This window comes from Pholcus phalangioides, unplaced genomic scaffold (genome assembly GCF_987345545.1).
Source record: "Pholcus phalangioides strain wild (caught in Gottingen) unplaced genomic scaffold, Ppha-v1.0 ptg000019l_1, whole genome shotgun sequence".
Classification (NCBI taxonomy): Eukaryota; Metazoa; Arthropoda; class Arachnida; order Araneae; family Pholcidae; genus Pholcus; species Pholcus phalangioides.
This window is the reverse complement of record NW_028301612.1, coordinates 4,495,472-4,521,277: the sequence shown is the minus strand read 5'-3', so window position 1 is coordinate 4,521,277 and position 25,806 is coordinate 4,495,472. Positions and strand designations below refer to the sequence as shown.

The 25,806-nt window shown below is 41.1% G+C and overlaps 2 protein-coding genes across 3 annotated transcripts in view; both read left to right on the top strand.

The window, feature by feature from the left end:
- The window catches only part of mei-38 (meiotic 38), a 39,724-nt gene extending 38,325 nt beyond the window's left edge, over positions 1-1,399 (top strand). For both annotated transcript variants that reach the window (XM_089248189.1, XM_089248190.1), the window contains one exon: positions 230-1,399. In XM_089248189.1, the coding sequence (XP_089104315.1) occupies positions 230-531 (302 nt within the window). In that variant the 3' untranslated portion in view covers positions 532-1,399. The remainder of the gene's footprint in view (positions 1-229) is intronic.
- Positions 1,400-13,381: 11,982 nt separating this feature from the next.
- On the top strand, positions 13,382-21,526 carry LOC149071133 (uncharacterized). Its single transcript, XM_089248214.1, has 3 exons — positions 13,382-13,499; positions 13,618-13,845; positions 20,425-21,526. Exons 2-3 carry the CDS (start codon positions 13,668-13,670, stop codon positions 21,159-21,161), a joined length of 915 nt encoding a protein of 304 aa, XP_089104340.1. The 5' UTR covers positions 13,382-13,499; positions 13,618-13,667; the 3' UTR covers positions 21,162-21,526.
- The last annotated feature ends 4,280 nt before the right edge of the window (positions 21,527-25,806 follow it).

The following is a 25,806-nucleotide window of genomic DNA, read 5'->3' as shown; positions in this document are numbered from 1 at the left end:
GAGTTTTTGCAGAAAATGATTGGACAGATTTTTCCAGAAACTGTGTATTAGCTTATAAGAAGACTATTACAAATGATTGTCAGAGCTTATGTTGAAGATACCCATTACTTATATAACACAAAGTCAGTTGTAATTTGTTTTACTTGCAATTGTGAGTTGCTGTTACAAAACTTTTTCTATAATTCTTGTAGTTAATCTGTTATATTCTTTTTCTTTTCTGCCTCATTAGCTTTGAGCGAATTTCAGCTTAGCACCCAAACAAGAGCTCAGAAAAGGATGGAACTTGAAGAGAAAAAGAAGAAGCTGGAAGCAGAGCAGAATGAGATGCTTAGCCAAAAGCAAAAAGAAATGGAACAGAGGCAAGAGGAGGAATTGAGGGCACTTCGAGCCATGACAGTTCACAAAGCTCAACCAGTAAAAAATTATAAGCCTGTCATCGTGAAGCCATCCCTCAAGCCACTCACAAATCCTTGTTCGCCTAAGTTTGCCACAGAGGGAAGGATAATGACCAGCAAAACATCATTTAGTTGAACTAAACTTGGAACTTTTTTCTTTGTGGCTTCATTTACTTCTCATGCATTCATTTATTGTCTCGCTTTCATTTATTATCTCATAAATATATTTTTATCTGTCAGGAGAGTTTTATGATTAGCTGATTGAACATCCTTTATGGAAAATCATATACTGGGAACTGCAATGTCTGGAACAATGAAAATTGAAATAAAGACAAAATTGAAACATCAAATATTGGTTTCAGGCCTTACTTGTTCACCTTCTCGAGTGTAACAAGGAAGAAATAGATGTGATATTGCTCAGACTGCTTTCTTGAGTCTGAGCAGTCTGCACTATATCTGACATATTTCTTCCTGCATTTTACTAAAGAACTTACTATATTAGCCCAAAAGAGCTGTTTTGAGTTTCAATTTTGTTTGTATTTCAATTTTGGGGCTTTCAAGATATTGAGTTCTCTTCTGTAATTCTATGCTGCTTGTAATATAGCATACAGTTAGAAATATCTCAAGTATTATAAAGAATATTTCTATATTTATCTCAAGTAAATATAAGTTCAAATTTTATGTTCAAGCTTCATGCATTCATATGCTAAATCCATGTGTACTTGATTATAATATATATAATTCCATGTATAATTGATTCTTAACTGTGCTTCTGTATCATCAGACACACTTTTTTTTGTGTGTTCTGAGTATGACCACTTCATCCCATTGTTCGGGAATTAGTAACTGTGTTTTCGGGGAAATAAAAATCTAGTATCTGCACTTGTTTGTCTGAGAAGTTAAGTGATCTCATTTTTATCTATAGCAGAGTTGCCAACTGCTACGGATTGTCTGTAGTTTCTATGGATGGCTGCAATAAATTGTGCTACGGGAAACTCTCTCAATACTACGGAAATCAGTTAAAAATTTTTTTGTCCTTGCAGTGTTTTACTTTTTTTTTTTTTAATTACATCGATCTTTACTATAACGATGAAATTGTACAGGCATGGGAGAGAAATCAAGAGAAGACAAACTCGGAGCAGATCTGTTTTGTCTGTGCGTAGAAAACCTGTAACGCTGCATCTAAACCCGCTACTCTACTCTATGCAGGCACACATTAAAACCTGTTTTTTAATCAAAACTATACCCCATGCTGGGGGCTAAAAACAGGTTTTTCAGTGGTTCAGAGCGGCGAGTTTGAACTCTGCTTTATTTGCATAGTAGATGGTCGAGCTCGTGGAACTTGTGTCAGAAAGAATGTTCCGTCGTAGGTGCTGATACAAAGAAGATGGGGAGGAGGGGGTGTCTAGTTTTGCTAAATGTCCATATATACGGCCCACAGGGATTGTATGAATATTCCCAAGTTATCAAGCGACTCTGCGACCTGAGAAAATTCCTTCAGGAGGGGAGAGTTCGTGTGGTCTGAGCCGTGTAGCTTCCAGTACCAATGAGGTGCTGTATTTAATGAAATTAAAAAAAAAAATAATTTTTTTTTGATTATTTTTTTATTGTACTATGACATTATGGTGTCCTGAGGGGTACCCCCATGGCAAAGCTGAACATTCATCACTACTGAAAAGCTTCAAGTCAATATTGGCATGTCTGTGTATAGTATTTTTTCCCCTCGTATTTGATTTTTGGAACAAACGTAGCATTTCATTTTTTGATTCATTTTCTTCAGTTTATTCTAATTAGTGTTTATTAAGGGTTAATTTGTGAGAAGTGTATTTTTTATTTATTTATTATTGTATTTATTTATTTTTTTTTTGTATATTTTCCGATCAGTTCATATTTATTTTCTCTCTGGTTTCATTTAATTTTCTTTGTACTTTTGCCACGTTTCTTCTGTCGTTCATTTGTGTATATTCAAATTTTTGCCCACGTGGTTGTATAAGAGTATATTGGTTCTTTGTTTTCAGTCATTGTGGTGTTTTTTGCCCACCTTGATACACTTTGCTTGGGAGTTTTGGGCGTTTATGATAGAGTAGAATTTTTTCCCACGGTATTGTTAGTAATTTTTGTTGTTTTGCTTTGGCCCTAATTTTTTTTAGTTTTAATAAGAGTTTAATTAGTTTTTAATAGTTTTAATAATATAAGCTAGTTAATTCCAATAAGTATAGTAGTATTTTGTATCTTAAACCTAGAAACACACAAACCTACAAAAAACTTGAACACACATCTATTCTTTAGGTGTTTGTGTATGTTCTGAACTTTGCATATAGGGTGATTCACAGAAAAGATGGGGAAAAGTTTAAGAGGTGATAGCACACACAAATACAAACAATTATCAAAGAATGCATAGTCTAATATGAAATGCAAAAGTGCTAGCGTGTTTCGAAACAGCTGCCCTGCAAACGTTAAACAGCACGAACATGAATCAAGTGCAACAGGACAATATAAATATGTCAGGACAAGCATTCACTCAGAACTCACATTCTAGCATGTGCAGATTCGTTAGAAATTCCGTAGAGGAATGTGTACGAGATGCATGTTCGGTTAAGTAGTATTGGTCTAGGAAGATAGTGATTGATAGTTTGTAGAGGGCAAGGTTGGAGTTTGAGGTCGAAGCGTTGTGGGAAAGAGGGTTTTGGAGAGCCGTGGCATAATGTGCTACATGCTGAAGAGGCAATCTCCACAAACATTGACAGTTCAGAGGGCAATGGGTGGTTATAGACAAGGTGAATTTAGTGCATTCAATGATTTTTTTTGCACCAGTTTTTAATGAAGAAAACATTTAATGTACATATTCACAATGTACGGGTGTTGCATGGAGCAATAAAATCCTCAATGCCATCCAAGTGAAAGCACCGGGATCAGATATTTATCCTAGGATCTTTAGGGAATATGGTAATAAATTGTTTGGGCCAGTCGCACAGATTTACAGGAGTAGTGTTGCTGAGGGTATTGTCCCAAGGGATTGGAAACTTGGTAATGTAATTCCGATATTTAAAAAGGGTTGGAAAAGCTGTGTTTTGAATTATTGTCCAGAGAGTTTGACGAGCACCCTCTTCTAGATCACTAAAGTGGCCCGCGACACGTTTGCAAATCAATGAAGTGCCCCCCCCCCCACACTCTTCAAAAGGTGGAGTTAAGTTGAAATGTGTGCAGCGGGCCACTTGTGTAGTTTGGAAATGTGTCAAGAGCGCCACTAAAATAATGTATAAAAAATTCATTGGGCCACAAAGTGTGAATGTATTGCAAACCATTAGGTGATCTGTGTGCCGCAGGCCACTCAAATGATCTGTACATGTGCCTCCAGCCACTTAAAGTAATCTGCAAGTGAACTGGGGGTTTGCCGCGGGTCGCTCAATTGATTTAGAAATGTGCTAAAAATTAGGGGTCACTTAAGTGATCTGGATATATGCCGTTAGCAGCTTAAATGATCTGGAAAGGTGTCTCACTTGAATGATTTGATGATTGTTCTTGGCCCACATCAGATAATTTTGATGGCCATGGGGTGGCAGAGTAGTGTAGTTTTAAGGCAATGTGTGTTATAGGTTCATGTTTATGATATTGAGGCCGTTGTCTTTGAAAAAGACATTCATGAACATAATGCATGCCATTCTAATCGTTGCATCCTTCGGATGTAATGTAACTCAAGGAAGTGTTACATCAAGGGTAACTAAGTTCCGCACATCGCCGCGGAGACTTGAGAGATTCGCTAGCCAACTGAAGACCAATGTGCCTGAACTGGAGACAAAACTAGAGATGTGTATGAACAAACAAGATCTGGAGGCCATCTCCTCAGCCAGCAACAGGACCCTGATACCGGCTCCCCAAACTGGTGGACGCCTGAACTGGCAAGAGACAGGAAGCTGGTTCGCGCTCTCAAACGGAAATGGTTAAAGGCCACGGAGGAGGACAAACAAACTGCAAGGAAAATCTTCTCTCGAAACAGGGCACTCTACAGCAAGAAAATTAGGGAAACCAAGGTGAGGAAGGGAAGGAAAAATGCCAGAACACCACCGAGGCATACGGACTCCCCTACAAAACGACAATGAAGCGTAGGCCAATCCCTCCCCAGGTTATCATTAAAGACGGAGGAGGAGAAAGCATACTGGAAGGGGCCACGCGACAGCTAAACACCATCTATCCAGGAATTCCACGAGAAGATGCAGAAGAGGAAATGACACTACTGTCGTCAATAAGAGCTTCAAAGACATCTAGGGACAAAAGAATTTCGAGAACGGAGATCACCAGGATTGTGAGAGCCTCAACGATCGCAAGGCTCCAGGACCGGATAGAGTTGATAATAGGATGGTGAAAAAGATCAACAATGCGTTCCCCAAACTCTTTGTAACATGGTTCCAGAGATGCCTGGGCATGGGGTGCTTTCCCGGAGAGTCGTCAAAGTGGCCAAACTACTACTTTTCATCAAGAAGGGAAGGGATCCAGGGGTTCTGGGATCCCACCGACCAGTTTCGCTTCTCTCTTCGATTGGAAAGGTTTTTGAACGACTACTGCTTCAGAGCATCAACTTCTACCTGGATAATTGAGGATGGTGGCACGAAGGTCAATATGGCTTCAGGCAAGGACGTTCGACAGAGGCGGCAGTAGAGGACCTACTGGAGGAAATCCGGAAACAAGGTACAGAAAATGGATGTAGCGGTGGTCTCGGTGGACGTCCAGTCAGCCTTCGATAATTTACGACATGGAGACGTCTGGGGGGGCTGAATGGTCTGCCCCTGCCGGACGACTTAAAAACAACGACGGCGGAAAGACTGGTCACAATAGAAACAGATGAAGGAACGGCAGAGCACAGATTTACGAAGGGAGCCCCACAGGGATCCTGCTCGGGGCCCTTCTTTTGGAACGTGGTCCTCGACAATTCGCTCAAAGCGGAATGGCCAACGGGGATCAAACTGCAAGCTTACGCCGACGACGTGGTGGTTGTGGCCTCAGCTGCCACAGTGGAAGGAACAGGTAAGCTGGCGGAAAAGGCCCTTGACATCTTGAATGGATGGATCCAGAAACGCCACCTCATCCTCTCGAACCAAAAGACTACCTTCATCTGGCTTTCGAACAAGAGGCCCCCGACCATTCGAATGAACGGAATCCCTAACAGGACCAAGCTCCTCAGTTATCTGGGGGCTCCAAATCGATGAGAACTTATCGTGGGAACACCACATCATATCTCAGAAGAAGAAAACACTTAAGGTTCTCCAACGGATGCGAAGAATTGCCGGCCCGCAATGGGGCATCCCTCAACACCTGAGGAGGACTCTGTACCTGACCGTGACGGAAAGAATTGCAGCGTACGGTGCGGCCATCTGGTTTGCTAAGCCCAAAGTACAGCTAGGAGACAGGCTAGACTCGCTTCAGAGGCCGCACCTCTTACACATCTCGGGGGGCCTATAATACGACGCCCTCCAAGTGATCCTGGGCATCCCCTCACTTAGGTTTCGCTTCGAATACGAAGCCAAAGCGACAAGGCTTTTACGTCTGCGCAAGTCCATAGAAATAGACGGAGACGCTGTCTCCAGGTGACTTCAGCGCCAAGATGAAGGGTTGGACGACACACCCAAGCAAAGATCCGGACGGCCAGATCTCCGCGGAACAACTCGCTCACATAACTCAAAACAGAATTTACTACACGGACGAGTGATAGATTAAAGGAGGCGACGGGGGCCGCCTACGTCATCACGACAGGCAAGGAGATCATCGCAACCTGGAAGGCCAAGCCGAAGTCCAGGAACACAGTTTTCCAGGCGGAGCTTCTGTCCATACTGGAAGCAGTCAAGGACGCAGCAAGGAGAGGAGTCCCCTGCACACATCAGGACGGACACCCTTTCCAGCCTACTGGTTCTCAGGAGCCCTATATCAGAACACGAAATGGTCAGGCGGGCCAGAAACGTACTGATTAGACATCCAGAGATTCAGCTTTCATGGGTCAAAGCCCACAAGGGCACCTGGGGCAACGAGATAGCTTACCAAATGGCAAAAGATGCCACCATAAACGGAACTGAATGGAACACGGTCAAGCTACCATACTCAGCGGCCAAAGCGATGCTAAGGGCGGACCTCCTCAGGAAGTGGCAATCTAGATGGGACAACCCAGAGGCCAACGGTCGCTCCACATACGAGGTGCTGAAAAGTAGCAATATTGGAAAAGGGAAGTGGCAATGTTTATCACAGGACACGGCCCATTTTCGGCATATTTGAGGAGGTTCAAACTGATCCTGAATGACAAGTGCAGTTGTGTGTCGACGGGCTCTAAATGGCATTACGCCACAACCTGTGAACACGAGGATTTTTCACTTCCAGGCTCCGGATGAACAATACGAGACCGCCTGGATCAAAGCAATCCTTGACAGACCTGAATCTACATGGAAGCTGGTGGAAATGGTCAGATTCCTGAAAAATCACCCAGAAAAAGCCAAACTGGATGAAGATAACAGCCCAGACGAGGAGACGACACCAGCAAGCGGGGGGTGGCAGCGAGGGCGGGAATGGGTGTTGGCGGGTCGGGTGGCTTCGTGCGTGGTCGGGGCTCTTGTGAGGCGTTCCGTGTTTTTCTTGATAGGGTGGTGTCCCCGTCCTGTGGCGGGTTCTCTCTCGTGTCCGCGGTGGAGGTTCGTGGGGGTGGTCGGGTGTCTTCCTTCGCGGGTCGTGTTGTGGCGCTGTGGACCGCGCCGGCAGGGCCTTGTCGGGGCTGAGGGTGGGGGGGGGGTCGCGCCCGCGGTGCTGTCCTGGCTTTGTCGAGCGGTGATGTGCCCAGGGATTGGGGGTGTGGTTGTGCTGCTTGGGGGGGTTGGCGGGATGTGTGTCCGAACCGGGTATGCTTTCCCGGCCGGTTTGAGTTTTTTTCGGCACGATCAATGAGCTTATATCGCAAAAGCGACAGAGCCTGGGCGTGCTCTGTCCTATACTATACTATATCAAGGGTGTTCAACATTCAGTAGAGTGAGTGCCATGTGATGGTGGGAAAATCACGGCATTAATGTTCTGGTGCAAGTTATTCACGGCACCAATTATGTTATGGTGTAAAGTTACTGAGTACTATTTGAATTGACAGTACCCCAAGAAAAATACTTTTCGCCTGGTGATCATATTAGTTGGGAGTACAATTTTGAGTTGTTACCGCGCCCGCAACAACCCTTTGTGTGTCGGTGAATGAATATGCACTAGACTAGAGCATTTTAACCCAAACAATTAAGTCACAAAGAACGAAAAGAATATGTCAACACACACAGAGGTCTAAGTTACTTTAGGTTATTTAATTCTAAGAAATTTCTTCCCTTTTTTTTTGTTTCACAAGTTTAGACACACAAAAAAAAACCAATATTTTCAACCTCAAAAATGTTTCAACTAATAATCAAAACATAAACAAAATTTCAGTCCATATTCATATAATCTAAGACAAAACACCAAAAAAAAAAAAAAAAAACAACAGCGATGCTGAAATACCTCCTTTTTGTTTATCTTACTTTACTTATCGAAAATTAAAGGTTATTTGGTTGCAAAAACAAAAAAAAAAAACCTGAATATCGCTGCAGTTTGGTTTTTGCCCAACCACTGAACAAAATTTGAAAAGGAAATTTTACTCACAATCTCCCATATTCAGGTCACTTCATTCTTGACAACCGGATTTCGACGAACAGTTCCCTTTAACTCGAACACTCAGTACAGACAGTTCATTTTCTCATAAGTCATCCTTTGACGGGCGAATCTGCTTGGCCCCCAGACACTTGAAAGACTAATGTCCTCTGTACTTGCTGGGACGACGGTCCGTGCATCACCAAAAATTCTCCAGTTGTGCTACCACTCGGGGTAGTGTGGACATGGACGAAGTAGCACCCTTGGACTGGACTGCAAGAGACTGCTGCTGGGCTTCATCTTTCTGACATAACGGCTGACTTTTCTTCCTCGTTTACTACCACTCGAGGCAGCATGGACCTAGACCGCTGACCTGGATACGAGTCTGACATGACGGTAAACCTTCCTTCCTGGATCAGTTGGGAGCAACTGATATGACGAGACGATTCTTCATACTGGTTTTTTATAGCTGTTTTTCCTGAACTTACATCTTCAAGTAATCCTTCCTACGTTACGACTTTTGGCAGTTCTAAATTAAATGGGGTTTGAGTGACTTGGGACTATAAGTTTCGGGGGATCTTCAAGTTTCGTGGGGGGGGGGGGACTTTTATTCGCGAGGGACCTGCACTTTACCGTGCAACTGATCCCGATGAACTTCACGGTGCACGCCTCCAAAGTTTTTCTGTGTTAATATGAAAATTGAGTGATGGGCGGGGCTTGAGAAAGCGCACACTCTAATTCGTCGCGCAAACTGCGTCATCCAAACTTTTATCCAATTGTATCACATCCAAAACTAAAAAACATGAAACCAAAAGAAAAACACCACGGGGTCGATTTGAATGAAACGAAAGGGCTAAAACAAAGATTTTAACGACAACAATAATTTTCAATATGATTTCCGGATTAAATGCACAAATATTCATCAAAATCAAAAAACATTAACATCATTGTGTGGGGGGAAAAAATTAGCTTTCCAACGATATGCGACATCACATATACAGTCAAACCTCGTTAGTGCGTCACCCGGTTAACAAGTCACTCCCCTTACCGGATCACTTTTTGGAAGTCCCAATTATCTTCAGGCAGGAATCGGCACAGCTATGGCTTACTCCGTTTAACGAGTCACTCCACTTACTGTCATATTTTTGATCTCCCAAGAGGTTTGGGAGAGGTTAAACTGTATATATATATAAACATTAACGAGGTTTGACTGTATATATATATTCACGTTTCGTGACATGCCGAAAAATTTAAACAAAGGAATCTAGACAAAGGAAATTCTTAGAAAAATTCAAATTCAACACTTTCCCGATGACAGAGAATATAATTTCAAGCATATAACATTATTTCAAAGTTTCTCTCCCTCACAATATTTTACAACACAAGTTTTTATTTATTTTTATTTTTTTATTTAATCATCGGAAACAGTGGAGAGAAAAGGGGGAAAAAATTAAATTTTAAAATTGAAAGACTCTCACAAGGTCTCAAAATTATTTAACTCTTGTACCGGAAGCATTCGTGCGGGAACAAGAAAACTGACTCATCAAAATGGCGATGATATCTTTGATTATCATTGAATCATTAGGTGTGTGTCTCTTCATAAAAGGAAGAATATATTATTCGAAAGAACACACATTTTCTCGTCCAATTTAACTCGGAATTTCCGGGTTTGATGACGTATTCCAGCAACGTCCTGATTGCATGTATGAACTCCGACAGCGTTGTGAAAGTTCTCGTCACTGTCGACTCGTTGAATATCCCAAGACTCAGATCAGGTGCCTTGTTACGGTACTTTTGCGTGCTTCGATATCCCACTGAGATGGGAAGCGGGATGTGTTTGGTCTTCGAAGGTACTTTTGCGAGCTGGAGTCGTCGAAATTCGACAATCTGCTGGACGAAATTATTCAAAATAGTAAACCAGAAATCTTTGATGTACAGTAATTGTAAAGCTTGGACTATCGTACTTTAACCGTACGTAAGTACGCGAATATGTATTGAGACATTCGTGAGGGCGCGGTAGCCCAGGTCGATAAGATACTCGCCTAAAGTACCAAAGGTTGTTTAGAGGTGTCGCGAGTTCAATACCCGGTTCATCCTTGTCAGAGAAACTTTCCTGACACAGGGGTACAACAGAAACGGCGACATGACCACAGAAGAAATTGCCACCGCTTGGAGTCCCCCATCGAGGGGTTATCGCACAAACCTATCGATGAGTATAAAAAAAACAAGCCTGCCGTTCGGAATCGGCAATAAATTGTAGGTCGCGGTCTAATTAGCCCTCGTGTGCAGAAAATGACCGTGGTGCGACAAAACTGATCAAATGACATTCGTGAAGTTATATGTCGACAAGAATAATCTTTTCTAAATATATATACATTCTCGCCTCACAACTTCTTTTCCTTTCAATTAAAAAAAGTGTTCATTTATATAATTTTTGTTTTATTCTTACTGAGGTATATAGTCCTGATAACACTGCCGCTATTGTGGTCGAGTGGCCATAGTGACGGACTCGTACCGCGAGTACCCGGGTTCGAACCCCACTGTCGTCACAATGTGGAAAACAACAAAGTTGGTTTTCTGTGGTTCCCAACTTCGAGGCGCCAATGCTGGCCCCGTTAAAAATCTCGCCACAGAGCAACAGACCTACAACGAAACAATTTATCCAATCATCAGTCATAGTTTGAGAAATTGGTGGCAGATGGTAGCATTGCACAGAAACAAACTTCACGTTGGGTTCACAACACATGCACACACATTCCAACATGTACCAATTCGTTAGAAGTTCCGCAGAGGAATATGGACGAGGTGCATGTGTGGCTCAGTTGTAGTAGTAGTCACCATAGTGACTAGAAAATTGGCATTGTCGCATAAAATTTTCTGTTTGATTACCGAATGGGAGCGGTTTATATAGTGTCGTATGCAGAGGTGTATTTGTAGGGACTCTTAGCGGACTATAACCCAAGGCAACAAATTTGACGAATTTTGACGGCCAATGGAAGAAGGGCAGCAAAATTTGTATAACCCTCAATAAATCTACTTCTGCCCAGACAGCTAGATGATAGATCAGTAGGTGACCAAAAAAGTGCCTAGAGAGTTTGCAAGCACGCGAGTGAGCAAAAGAGTGACTTCGAGCATGAACAAGCAAGAATTACCTACAGAGTGAGGGACCAGGTCAGTAAGGTTCACTATACATACGCGCACATTCCAACATGTACCAATTCGTTAGAAGTTCCGCAGAGGAATATGGACGAGGTGCATGTGTATGGCTTGGTTGTAGCGCTAATAACACTATGTAATACGAGTTTTGTTCTTAGGTAACCAGCCGCATTTCCCTATGACTAACGGCAAAAAATAGCAACTATTATGCTACTAAACCAGACACATGCACCTCGTCCATATTCCTCTGCGGAATTTCTAACGAATTGGTAGATGTTGGAATGTGTGCGTATGTATAGTTAACCTCCGTGAAATTTGTTTGTGTGTAATGCTCTTTATGTGTAGTGCTGCCATTTGCAATCAATTTTTTTAAACTTTGAGTTTTTTGTCAATTTATAGTGAGTGAAGTGTAATGAATGAATAATTATACCGTTGTAGGCCGGATGCTTGTGCGACGAGACTTTTTAACGAGGAGATGGGCTCGCATTCGCGCATCGAAGTTGGGAACCGCAGAAAACCAACCACCACTGCGGCGATGGGATTTGAACCCGGATCCTCGCGATGCTAGTCCGTCACTATGACCACTCGACCACCACAGCGGCAGCAGTTTTATGCTATAAACCGGTGTTTCCCAAAGTGGGAAATATTGCCTCCTGGTGGGTGATGGAACGGTCTAGGGAGGTCAACTTGTCAACAGCATTGCCATATGCTTAAAAGTCACCATAAAATCCTATATAACCAAACGGAACAGTTTAAGTAACGAAAGCTAAGCTGGGGAAGTTCATTTGCCGACTAAGGTTTTTTGGGGACTGTTCAAGCTACTATTATAGATCTCATTTCTTCATGGGCTCTACTGGAAAAACCGCGAGACACCCAAACTCTGTTACAAGAAGCAACGTAAGCACTTCGCCCCCACCCAGGGGGGAGGACCAGGGCATCTCCGCCAAAACCAAAATTTATTGATACGTCAAAGTGCAAGGAAATCAAAAATTATGTAAATCGAAGAATCAAATAAGAATCAAGTTAAAGTCAAAGTGCAACGGATACGGATAATAAATAATCATAGAAAGCATGGGCTCTTTACTAATTTAGCGCTTGAAATTTAAACAAAATACCTTTGTTGAAAAAAATTAGACATTCTTTCCCAAGTTGAGGTCTTCTGTTTGCGTTTCCCTGACCAGGGCCCCCTCCACCAAATCAAGTGTTCGAGATTACTTTGTAGTTGTATAATGAACTACTGATGAAGAATTAAAATACTAAAATTAAATTTGATGTGTATGTAAAATTAATGTGCAATAGAGAGTTCTATTATGAATAAAAGCTACTTATAGCTTTAGACCAGCGGTTTTCGACCGGTGCTCCGCGGAGCCCTTGGGACTCCTTGTGCACTCTCCAGGGGCTCCGCGGCCGCTCGAGAAAAGAATAAAAACCAGTAAAATTTAAAAGAATAATTTATTATAAATATTTTTAAATAGTAAAAAATAAATCAGTAACTTTGATGAATAATTAAGAAATTGGCCTACGGGGCTCCGCCATGGAATGTTTTTACTTAAAAGGGCTCCGCGAGTCAAAAAAGGTTGAGAACCGCTGCTTTAGACTAACAGTTGCTCTGTTAGTCTAAATTAAAAATTACTAGTACAAATCAAAGTGTACAGTATATTTTACCACAATAATTTAAGTAATAAGAGATAAAAAAGGTAAAAAATTGCTATTATTTATTCTGTGGCAATCTATAAATTTTATTAATATATTGTTATTTTGATTCACACTTTAATAAATTTCATATTACTTTAAATTTATACGATTTCACAACCTTGCACATTGAAACTGACGGCACTCCGCTTAAGTCGTCATCATTTTTCGATAACTTGAGGTGACGACTTATCGAGGTTTTACTGTATTTGTATGGTTTTCTTTATTGTTTTATTTTCATTCACAATGCAGCGCATGCGCCCCAATTGTTACTTTTTTCCCCCCGAGAAAAGAGCACGTATGCGTAAATAAATGAATAAAAACTGCGAAAAGATATCCAGTAATACATGTACGCAGCTTTTTTGTTTTATAGGAATCATTTGAATTCTATTTTCTTTCCCCCCTGGAAGAAACGTATTTTTTCATGAGTCATATTGCAAAAATATGATCCTCTGTCTGCATAAACAATACCCGTACATGAAGATGAAGCAAATGAAGAAAGAATAGAATCGGGTGCAAAAAAAGTGGGCCAACACAATAAAAATGAAAGTAAAACATGCGAAAGTAGAACTGTTATTACAACTTCTTCCCGTTGCTTTTTCGTGGATGACCAACCATAGAGTAATATCTTTAGTATTTAGAGTACATATCTTTAGTCTATGCAACCAACCAATCGTGCTGTATTCTTCCTATGTACGAAATTATATTGCCATCATTCATTCCTAAATATCACACCCAGGTTCTTTAAAAGTACGTTTGCGTTACGGTCCGCCATCATTTTAAGAAAAGATGGATCAGCGAGAAGCCGTCTCCGTCCCGGAATACTCTATCCGTCTGATGAAGAAAGAGGATATCCCTCAAGTTCTGGACATCTGGAGAGAGACTGGCCAACCAGAAGGTACCAGATGCGTCCACACTTTCTTCGAAATCGATCCCGAGGGATTTTATGTCGCAGCTACGGATTCAGGTACGTGTTAATTTCGTGTATCCAAAATTGTGTAATTAGAAGCGGAGTTATTGCCAATTGAGTAAAACGGATTGTTTGATAATGAGATCTGAATGCGTTTTCAAAAAAAAACTTGATTTGTCGAGCTTTTTTCAAAATACAGTCGGCACCGCTTAATGGGATATCAATGATTCCATCACACAATATCCGATTAAGCGGGGTGTCTGATTATGCGGGGAACAATTCAATTGCCATTTCATAACATTACTATAGTTTGTATATTGAAACTGTTGTGGGATCAATATTTATAAAGCCTTTCGAATAATTAAACTGAGACATCAAAAATGAAATTAATATTTAGTTCCAATGACCACACAGTACTACCTAAGATTTTTACTTCTCTTTAGGGAAGATAGCGCCCTCTATTGGCTCAACATAGGACAAAAAATAATTAAATGTACTTATTGAAGGCAACTTTGAATTCTTGAAAGACAGTACCTACTCTCGAATGCATTTATCTTAACTTAGTAGACGTGTGAAGCGTAATATTCGTTCGATTAAGCGAGGGAAAAGTAGTTGAAATTACCATTTTTTTAGCAAAGAAACTCTGTGGGGAAATTTTGGTGCCGGAGTATTTTATCCGTTTAAGTGGGTTATCGGTTCATCTGTTATTCGATTAAGCGGGGCCAACAATTTATCTCTATGAAACTCTTCTACTGTATTTTAAAAAGCTCTGTCTGTGCACCGAACTTAAAAACTAAGCAATATTTTTGAAACTTTTCGATTTACATTATTTTGAATTGAGATTTTCGTGTTTTTTTTTTACCAAAAACGCATAGGCGTTAAGTTATCGGAAATACTGGGAGGGCTCAATATTATTGTATTTTTATTTCTCATTGCATTTTTAATTGTAATGATGTATTTTAGAAATATATGGCATCCATATTTGTTGTGGGCATCGTTTTCTCAGCCTTGGGCATTCTGCCTTTTGTGAGGAGTTCGGAGGAGGAGTTCTCAAACCTAATATTTCTATCGGTGATTATGGAGATGGTGGCAAAAAGTAGGGGAAGGGGGGGGGGGGGGCTCGGGCCCATGGGTCGGGTACAAGTTTACGCCTATGGAAAAGGTGTATTTTTTCCTCGTGTACACAATCATATCTCAAAAAGTTTTCATAGTATTCTGAAACTGCACAGAACAATGTATTGGCAATATTCCTTAAGAACATGTTGAGACAAGCAGTAGTTTTTAGTATGTTGAAAATATGCTAATTTTACATTATATAATTGGCAATATCAAATTGTTTTGCCAAAACTGTTCATAAAATAAAATGTATTTGCTTAATTTTGTACCTTTTGCAAATCGAAATTCGCACGTGTTTTATCCGAAATTACCTTTATGGGGGAAGAAAAAACCACCACCCGTAAGATAGGCAGGCGCCACTAACTGCCGATATAAGTTGTGAAATATTCAAAAATATTGTTTTAATAGCTAATTTTTAACTTTCAATAGAATGATATAGGGGCCGTTCAAGTATTACGTCATCATCGATGGGGGGGTTCCGATTTGCTGACTTTTGATGACAGGGGGGGGGGGGGTTTGGATAATGCTTACGTCATCAACAACCTCCCTTTATGAAAATATGAGTTGGATTCCGAGGGGCAGAGCTGATGACGAAATTTCGCTGACAAGGGGGGGGGGAAGGGGGTCAAAAACGGCTAAAAATTTGCTTACGTAATACTTGAACGGCCCCATATCAGATATTCATACTCTCCAACAGTAAGTTGGTTGTAACGACACCTCGACTATAATGTCAATAATTAGCGGTCCGGGCTGATTTCCATGGAGGCGAATATCAATAAAACTTGCTTAAACGGCGAAGATGAAACGAAATCGGATACAGCGACACACATTTCTCATCGCTCTCTACTTTTTTTTTCCCAAGAACTTTCTACAATTTGTGTTTTGTTATTTTGGTGAATAATGTTGTGGAATAATATTTATTACACGTTTGACGTTTCGACTTGCTTATTGATATTTCCATGGGGCGTTCTCGTATTTTCTTGTACTCTTGCCCTTAAGGGCCCATTTTTTCAACGAAGCTCACTTCAATTCATAATTTTTACCAGTGTCAGGAATGAAGTTATATATAATTTGCAAAATTTATATATATATATATATATATATATATTTTTTTTTAACAACAACGCTTCAAGGGGCCATTCAAGTATTACGTAAGCAGATTTTCAGCCATTTTTGACTCCCCCCCCCCCCGTCGGTGAAATTTTGTCAGCAGCTTAGAATATTTCATATCTTCAAAAAGGGATGGTTGATAACGTAAGCAACCTTCAAACTCCCCTCCCCTTCTTGCCATCAAAAGTCAGCAAATCCGAAACCCCCTCCCCCCCTCGATGCTGACGTAATACTTGAATGACCCCTAATAGAGAGCAATATTGAATGCAACGAAAGGAAAAGAAAATTATCAAGAAGCCAAATGGCTCTTACTGGCAATCGCAAATTACTATTTGGTATGAATCATGTTAGGGGTCATTCAAGTATTACGTCAGCATCGAGGGGGGTTTCGGATTTGCTGACGGGGTGGGGGGGGGGGTGGGCTTGAAGCTTGCTTACGTCATCAACCAGCTTTTTTTGAAGATATGAAATAATGTAAAGCTGCTGACAAAAGTTTGTTCACAAGAGAGGAAGGGGGTCAGTGTTTTGCTGACTGGGATCAAAAATGGCTGACGTAATACTTGAATGGCCGAAATAAATATATTTAAAAAAATATTGTACCAAATAAATAAAAAGCAAAAAAAAAAAAAAAAAAGAGAGAGAGAGAGAGAAATTAATTAATACAACATGTGGTATGCAGAGAAAGTTCAAACCCCCCCACACCGTCGCCAGAGTGGTGGTCAGCTGAAGTTGGTTTTCTGTGGTTCCCAACTTCGAGGCCGAATCAACTTCATGAACCGATCTCCCCGTTAAAAAAGTCTCGCCGCAGACAGCAGTAGGCCTACACGGTACGCTATTCAATCATTACTAGAGCCCGGAAGTTCAGGCAAAATGCCATAAATACCTTTTTTCGCCTATTTTCAAACTTTTTCGACAAAAATGCCTTTTTTGAAATTTTCGTGCGATAACTTGTGTGTTTAACATAGTTTTAAATATCTTAGTGAATTTCAGGGGCCATAATCTGTAAAACTCGAATATTTTGGGCGTTGGAAACTTGAAAAGAATCGCTCTTTTTATAATTTTCCAACTCTCACTATTAATTATCATCAGAAAGCCACCCCCCCCCCGCCCCGTTTTCCATCCCCATTTAGACGCAAAGAAGTGATCTGTGAGGTTATCGTTGGCATGCATTAATTTTGCTTTGACCGGATGGTGTTAGACATGAATGATTTTGTTTCAGATGAACGCAGTCCGTGTTAGAGAAAATCAGAGGAAAATTTGAAATTTGTTTCCCCACAGGCTTCACTTAATATGTCTCGCTCAGGCATTGGACTGCGTTGTGTGTGTATAGCGGGCCGATGATTGTCCCAAGAGGTCTTGTATTGATGTCATGGCTCACACAAGGTGGGGTAGGAGCAGACAGGTCTCTGGGGCTCATGGTGTTTTGATTTTTTTTTTTTGCGCCATAAATGCACTGCAAACAACCATGGCTATTTATTAAACATACGTATTGGCATACAATGGATAGTACACGCGTATCAATGCGCAATACAGAAAAAAGACGTAAAAAAATTTGGAATTAAGCTTTAATTCTTTGAAAATATGGAAAAAACATGAAAAGATGATTTAGGGCAACAATTTGGTTACATGTAAACGATAAAGAAAAAGTATACTGTTTAGACATGATGCATGAGTTTTAATAGGGCGTGTGGTCTCCTCGAACAGCTAAGACTGCTGCACACCTGTTTGCCAAGGATGCGATGAGGTTATCGATCAGACTTTGGGGAATACTGTTCCACTTCTCAAGAAGTGCAATCTGCAAGTCTCGGACAGTAACAGGCAGCCTTGGTCGCGCAGCAATGCGTCGTCCGAGCATGTCCCAAACATGCAACGAAAGGAAAAGAAAATTATCAAGAAGCCAAATGGCTCTTACTGGCAATCGCAAATTACTATTTGGTATGAATCATGTTAGGGGTCATTCAAGTATTACGTCAGCATCGGGGGGGGGGGGGGGGGCGTTTCGGGTTTGCTGACGGGGGGGGGGGTGGGCTTGAAGCTTGCTTACGTCATCAACCAGCTTTTTTTGAAGATATGAAATAGTCTAAGCTGCTGACAAAAGTTTGTTGACAAGAGAGGAAGGGGGTCAGTGTTTTGAGCAGAGAGCATGTCCCAAACATGCTCGATTGGATTCAGGTCAGGAGAGCACGCTTGCCATTCCATACGCTGTATTGTTTCAGCTTCAAGCATGTTCTCCACCAGACGAGCTCTATGCGGTCGGGCATTATCATCCTGGGAAACAAAGGAATCTCCAATGGCTCCAGCGTAAGGGATGACATGAGGTCGCAGTATCTCGTCTGCATACCTTCGGACCGTCAAAGTGCCATTCCGAATGATATGCAGGTCCGTACGTCCGCCTATGCTGATTCCACCCCATACCATCCAACCAGCTCGTCTGTATTGTGACCTTTCACGAACGAATACGGGTTATTTCGAGTGCCCCTGTCCCTCCATACCAGAACACGTCGGGTGTCACACTCCAGACTGAATCGGGACTCGTCTGTAAACAGCACTTGGCTCCAATCATGTTGCTCCCAATCTCGATGTTCAGCAGCCCATCTTCTTCGGGCCGCACGGTGGCGTGGGGTCAACGGAATGCAGACCACTGGCCTACGTGCATAGAGCCCTCCCTCATGAAGCCGATTACGTAGTTTTTGGCTGGACACCCTTCGTCCTGTTGCCAAGAGCAACCGTCTTTGCAGCTGCGTAGCATTCTCTGTTCTGTTTCGACGGGCTGTTAACTGTACATACCGGTCATCAGTTGCTGTAGTGGCGCGTGACCGACCTTGCCCTGGTCGACGTCTAACATTTCCTGTTTCTTGGAATCGATTCCACAGCCTTGCAACAACACTTCTGGCGACTCCAACAGCGTCCGCGACACTACGTTGTGTTTTCCCGGATTCCAGTCTGCCTATAGCACGCCATGCCATGTGTTCCGGTAAATCACGTTGTTGAGACATGCTGAAGTCACCTTGTCTCAAAAAAAAAATACTGCGCAATCGAATTTCACAGTTACGGCAGTAAAACAGACGTTTCTGCAACATCCCGATTTCTGCCCTTATCTCCTTTTTCTGGTTTTTGACGTCATGAACTTTGATTTGCATATGAAGTTTTCTTCTTCCGTTTCCTGCTAGGCTTTAAATTATGGATGATTCATTTTATGTTACTTATCGGTATACATCTTTGCGTAATTTTGTTAAAACCATGTGCTCCCCTAATTGTTTTGAGCAGTGTATATATATAAAGTTTTGAAATTTTGTGACGTGAAGGGTCAGTTACGCGCCAAACAACCAACGAAAAAAAAATTTCCCCCATGCAGGGGGTTGCCGCTAATTCAAAAGGAACCGAAAAATATTCAATTCCATTAGAAGGAAAGTTGAGTTATTTTCTTTCACGCTAACGCTTTTTCCACTTCGTGTAGAATGATTTTAGCCTTGTTATTACTAACAAGGCTAAAATCATTCCAAATTACCCACTGTATTGGCAAATATATCACCAGATTTTTAAAGCGTAAGCCAAACGAGATCTATTAGAAAAATTATCTCCCCAAAATTGACACTTTTTTGCCAAAACGTGGTAATTTTTTCTTTTCCTTTACTGTTAAGCCAAATTCTTGGGCGCGGTAGCCCAGATCGTTAAGATACTCGCCTAAAGTACCAAAGGATGTTTAGAGGTGTCGCGAGTTTGATACCCGGTTCGTCCGTCCTTGTCAGAAAACTCTCCCGACACAGGGGTACTACAAAAACGCCGACGTGACCGCAGAAAAAATTGCTATCGGAGGGAGTCCTCAATCGAGGGGTTAGCGCACCAACCTCTGAAAGTTGAAATGAGTATAAAAAACAAGCCTGCCGTTCGGAACCGGCAATAAATTGTAGGTCCCAGTCTAATTAGCCCTCGTGAGCAGAAAATGATCGTGGTGCGACAAAAATGATCGCAAATCATTTGTCGTCAAAGTCAAATTTTTTGCGGGGGAAAAAACAGATTTGCTGAGCTCTAGCTTTCTCTTGATTACGCCCAGGGTTGTAGCATTGCTATCAGCTTAAAAATGCCAAGTTGTGCATTTGGTGAATTTGGCAGGATTCGAAAGTGACGTCATCAATTTTTAATTGGCGCTATAACTCCATACTTATATTGGTCAAATCGAAAAACACTTTTCGAAATTTAGTTTTTCACTTGGAATCACGTGTGTAATTATTGGGCGGTCGATAGTATCCACCCTGTGTTGTCGCCTTATTACAGACGAGTTTTTGCGTTACTTTTGTAAGACTTATAAAAGCACGTATATGTCTAGTATAAGTCTAAAAAGTAACGTAGCAACCGAAATATAAACATCATAAATATCTCAGCTGAAAATTATTTTCTCTTCCCTTTCAGGTGAGATCCTTGGCCAATGTTCCGCCGTGTTCAACAACAGAGACATCGCATTCGTTGGAATGTATGGTGTGCGAGAAAAATATCGGGGTAAGGGAATAGGAATCCGCTTATGGAAGGCTTGCCTCGAACATGTCGGTGAGACTAACTGTGGAGTGAATGCCGTTCCGGGAAAAATGGAGCTGTACCGTGATCGGGGTGGATTTCCCATCGAAGAAACCGAATGGGTGTCTATTGTCTGCGATTCATCGGACGGCGTCGATCCGAATAACCTGAGGGACGAAGTTCGCGGCGTCGAGGTTCGAGCTTTCAAAGATGACGAGGACTTACCGCTGGTGTTGAAATACGACGAGGACCTCATGGGGTACAACCGAGAGAAGATCGTTACTCTGACCGTCCGGGAAGAGGACAGCGTCGCTTTCGTCGCCCTGGACGACGGCAAGTGCGTCGGCTACGGGGTCTCGCATTTGAGTATCCACGGAGTCGGGCAGGTCGGACCTCTATACGCTGATAGCACGGAAATCGCCGAGGTCATCCTCAGGCATTTGATCGAAGGCCTTCCTAAAGCTAAAGGACTCGCTTTGATGATAATAAAGACGAACGAAGGAGCCAAAGCGATAGCGGAGAAGATCGGATTGAAATGGTTCGAAGAATGTCCTCGTTGCTACACCAAGGAAAGGTGCCACGTGGACAAGAGCAAAGTGTTCGGGCATCTCAACATGAACTTCACTCCTTATTGATAACTAGAGCCCGGATTATATGCAAATGAATATATGCATATGCATATTTTGGCCATTTTTAGCATTAATGCATATAAATGCATAAAATCAAAGAATTTTTAGTATAAGTGCATATTTTTGAAGATTTATTTAAGCTCACAAATTAGTGAATTAATACATATTTATAAAGTATTTTACTAATATTAACCGTTTTATTGTAAGACTATTTCTAGAGAAATGTCAAAGTGTTAAATTTTTTTTTAGAAAATAGTGTCGAAATTCTTTTATTACTGCTGTTTTTTCGTTATTGAGCAGCTACAGCAAACTGAAAATTAGAAAATGCCTGAATAAAAATATGTAGAAGATATCTGCATATACGGTATATATATATGAGGGGATATTTTTTTTTATGTACATAACAATGCACTAAAATATAGAGAAGATGCATTTTAAAAACACATCTGCTTTTTTTTAGCATGGTGATTTTTTAAAAGCATATTTTTTCATTTTTTGTACATATTTCGGAATTTTTGACTTTTTCAAGATTTCTAATGCATATTCTGGGGTGTTTAATGCATATTTTGGGATTTTCAGTGCATATTTTTGCATTTTTAAGTGCATGTTTTTGCATTTTTAAGTGAATATTTGCATATTTTTAGAGCATATAATCCGGGCTCTATTGATAACACAGGTCTGCGATGAAGAAGCTTTCTTAAAAAAATAGTGTTTTTTTTTATAGTTTTTTTGGACGCTAATTACTGGGAAAATAATTAAAAATTTCCATCGCGTCTAGTTTTTGAGATAAAGTGAAGATTAAATTCCTCAATAGTAATTCATAGGCAGCCTACAAACCACATTGAAACTCTGAGCTATAGAAACACACAAATATAGCAAATCATTTCCAAAGATCATTCAGTGACTTTAGGAGGATTTTGGGCACTGATTCTAAAGGGGTTTAATCCCCACGATCATAAAAACTCCGGATTCCCGGGTTTTTTTACACGGCCAATAACATCGTGGGTGTTTCCTTGTGGATTACAATGCCTAATATACATTTCTCTTTCTCACACACACAATAATTTTCTCAAGGAATTAATGAACTCGGGACACCCTGAGAAAAAATGCCGTTATAACATAGTCAGTCAACATCTATAGCAGAAGCCGAAGAAAGCCATCTCACCTATAGCCATTGGATATATGTACTACAAAAAAGGGTAAAATTGGCGCATGCGTTGGTCTCCTATATCCAATGGCTATAGGTAAGAATAGGTGCAGCTGTGGTGGTCGAGTGGTCATAGTGACGGACTCACATCGCGGGGACCCGGGTTCGAGCCCCACCGTCACCACAGTGGTGGTCGGCTGAAGTTGGTTTTCTGTGGTTCCCAACTTCAAGGTGCAAATGCGAGCCGATCTCCCCGTTAAAAAGTCTCGCCACAGAGAGCAACAGTCCTACAAAACAGTACAAATATTCATTCATTACACTTCACTCACTTCACTTCTGAGATATAGATGGCAGCACTGAAAAATCACACACAACACTAGAGACACACACTCCGACTGTTAGGTACACATACTTACACTTGCGGCACAACTCACTAGGTAGTAGATTGCCCAGGGCGATAGACCTGAGTTGTGCTCGGTAAAAAAAAAAGGGAAGAATAGGTAAGATTACCTTCTGCAGTGATCTGACGAGCCGCTGTGGTGGTAGAGTGGTCATAGTGACGGCCCCGCGATCGAACCTCATCGTCACCACAGGGGTGGTCGGCTGAAGTTAGTTTTCTGTGGTTCCCAACTTCGAGGCGGAAATGCCACAGACCTTGTTGGAGTCTGTTGCTCTTACAAATGTAATTCAATCACTACACTTCTGAAAAATACATGGCAGCATTGAAAAATCAGGCACAACACTAGATACGCACCCAGATTGTTAGGTACACTTACTAGGTAGTAAATTGCCCATAGATGGAGATAGACCTGAGTTGTGCTCTGTTTGAAAGAAAAGAAAAAGTGACGTCACGAACTTCGTGCGAAGGCCTTCTGTTACAGATGGTATTGATCAGGCTCACCCTGATCGTAATCGATAAACATGTAAATCAAAGTTGAGTTAAGAGTCTACTTTGATTTAAACTGGAAATAAAAAAAAACCACGTATGGTGTGATGTTTTCATCACAGGGGGGCCCTGCCAGTCCTTCTAGGGATCAAGGTGCTCTCCTAAACCATTGTGGATGGATGCTTGATTTCGTGCATAGAAGGTATTCACCGAACACTCAGATAAACACCCTATGATTGAATGATCAGCATCATGATTATTTAAAGCACATGACAGAGTTCGTCTACTGAGACTCTGGTGATGGTTATAAGCAAAGCTCTTGTTTCGTGAATATGCCTCCCAATAGGATGACAGGGCTCCAACCTCTTGAATCCCAACCACGAGTTCAATCGGGCACGGAGCTAAGACCCAAGCCCCCTCCCCATCCTGCCGTAGGGCCCTAAGCTAAGATCTTGGGCTCTCAGGTAAATCTTTTCACGGGTTCCCTCTATTACAAACATTTAGTGTGAAAAACAAAAACGATGAGAATAAGAACCTCGGGCTGGAGCTCTGCCAGCCCCATCCCTTTGTAAGGGACATGCGGGGAACTCATTTGAATAGGGGCTCTACGATAAGATCTGGGCCAAAGCCTGCGCCAGGCATGAGACAGCCGCCTAGGGCGACATTTTTTATGACATTTATTATGACGATGGAAATTTTTACACATCGAAATAATTTTGGAGAGAAAGCGCATAAATAAGAGCAGGTAAATATAATACTTTTCAGTGTTGAAATGCTCTATTCAACTCCTTGCTATTCAATGCTCTTTTCAACTCTTTGCTATTCAATGCTCTATTCAACTCTTTGCTATTCAATGCTCTATTCAACTCTTTGCTATTCAATGCTCTATTCAACTCTTTGCTATTCAATGCTCTATTCAACTCTTTGCTATTCAATGCTCTATTCAACTCTTTGCTATTCAAAGCTCTATTCAACTCTTTGCTATTCAATGCTCTATTCAACTCTTTGCTATTCAATGCTCTATTCAACTATTTGCTATTCAATGCTCTATTCAACTCTTTGCTATTCAATGCTCTATTCAACTCTTTGCTATTCAATGCTCTATTCAACTCTTTGCTATTCAATGCTCTATTCAACTCTTTGCTATTCAATGCTCTATTCAACTCTTTGCTATTCAATGCTCTATTCAACTCTTTGCTATTCAATGCTCTATTCAACTCTTTGCTATTCAATGCTTAATTCATATCTCAACAAACCTCCTTTCTTGCACTTCCAAAAAGTGTCACCTATCTCTCATAGCTGCACATTAAGAGTTTGCCACCTTTTGAGCGGCTTTGCCTATCTCTAGAGAAGCTTGTTTGTGGGAAATAAAACCAATCCGGTTCTTTCTCTTTTTTTTGTTAAAGATCTATTCAATCTTTATCAACATTTTTCCGAATGACTTTCTTTAGTCTATTGCACAAATTTGGACTCCTTGTTCATCTCCCGACAAATGCCTCTTTCATCCAAAACCATAATAGAAGAATCCTTAATTACAGTCGAATCCCGTTATAACGAACTCCAAGAGACCGGAAAAATCACTTCGTTATAACGAAATCTCGTTATAAAGGAATTCCAGGGCTTCCTGCATTGTTCCTATGTAAACTTATCTGGGGGGATTAGAAAAGTGTTCGTTAAAACGAGATTTTCACTATAACGGTATTCGTTAAAATGGGATTCGACTGCATAATCATCACCTGAAGAAAAGCCCCCGCACAAGAACTCTTACATATGGCTTTAACTGAAATAATCATGGTGCTAATTGAATCATAAGGCGTTGATCTGAGTTGTCGCTGAATCTCCTGAGTATGAAAAATCAAGCATCTATCCTCAATGGTTTAAGTGAGCAACTACAAAGGCAGAGCTTGCAGCGATCTACCACCAGGGCCTCAGACAAACCTGATTGTTTTTCTTCTTTTTTTACCACTATAAATTCACTATAGAGGAGGCCCCACCAAAGATCTCAATCATTGGGGATGCTCGCAATAAAAAGGAAAAATGTGCTCTTAATTATTTTTTTTTCCAGATAAGGGGCACATTCCTTTTATTACACCTGTATAAACCTGTTTCTTTACGCACAAAATATCGATATCTGTGCGGAATGATAAAATAACATGCTACCTTGTACAATATGAGGAATTTTTTGTCTGTGCAGCAAAAAAAAAACAAAAAAAAAACTCTGTGCACATGGAAGCATTCTCAGACTCTAAACGAGCTGTTTTGATTAATGTGTCACGTGAAAAAAATAAAAAAAATGTCTTTTGTCCGTAAACAATAAACATAAAAATAAAATTTCATCAGCAAAACTATGCCTTCCAGGAAAATATTGAAAACACAATTATAGAGTACAGTATTATACAGTCAAACCTCGTTAGTGCGTCATCCGGTTAACACGTCACTCCGCTTACCGGGTCACTTTTTTGAAAGTCGCAATTGTCCTCAGGCAGGAATTGGCATAGCTATGGCTTACTCCGTTTAACGAGTCACTCCTCCTACTAAGTCATATTTTTGCTCTCCCAAGAGTGACTCATTAACGAGGTCTGACTGTATTTACATGTGAGAAACGCATCAATGAATTC

Excerpts from the sequence above, each read along its gene's own strand:
- LOC149071133 (XM_089248214.1), top strand. The coding sequence starts at position 13,668 with ATGGATCAGCGAGAAGCCGTCTCCGTCCCGGAATACTCTATCCGTCTG. Across the intron at positions 13,846-20,424 it reads TGTCGCAGCTACGGATTCAG|GTGAGATCCTTGGCCAATGT; the intron begins GTACGTGTTAAT and ends CTTCCCTTTCAG.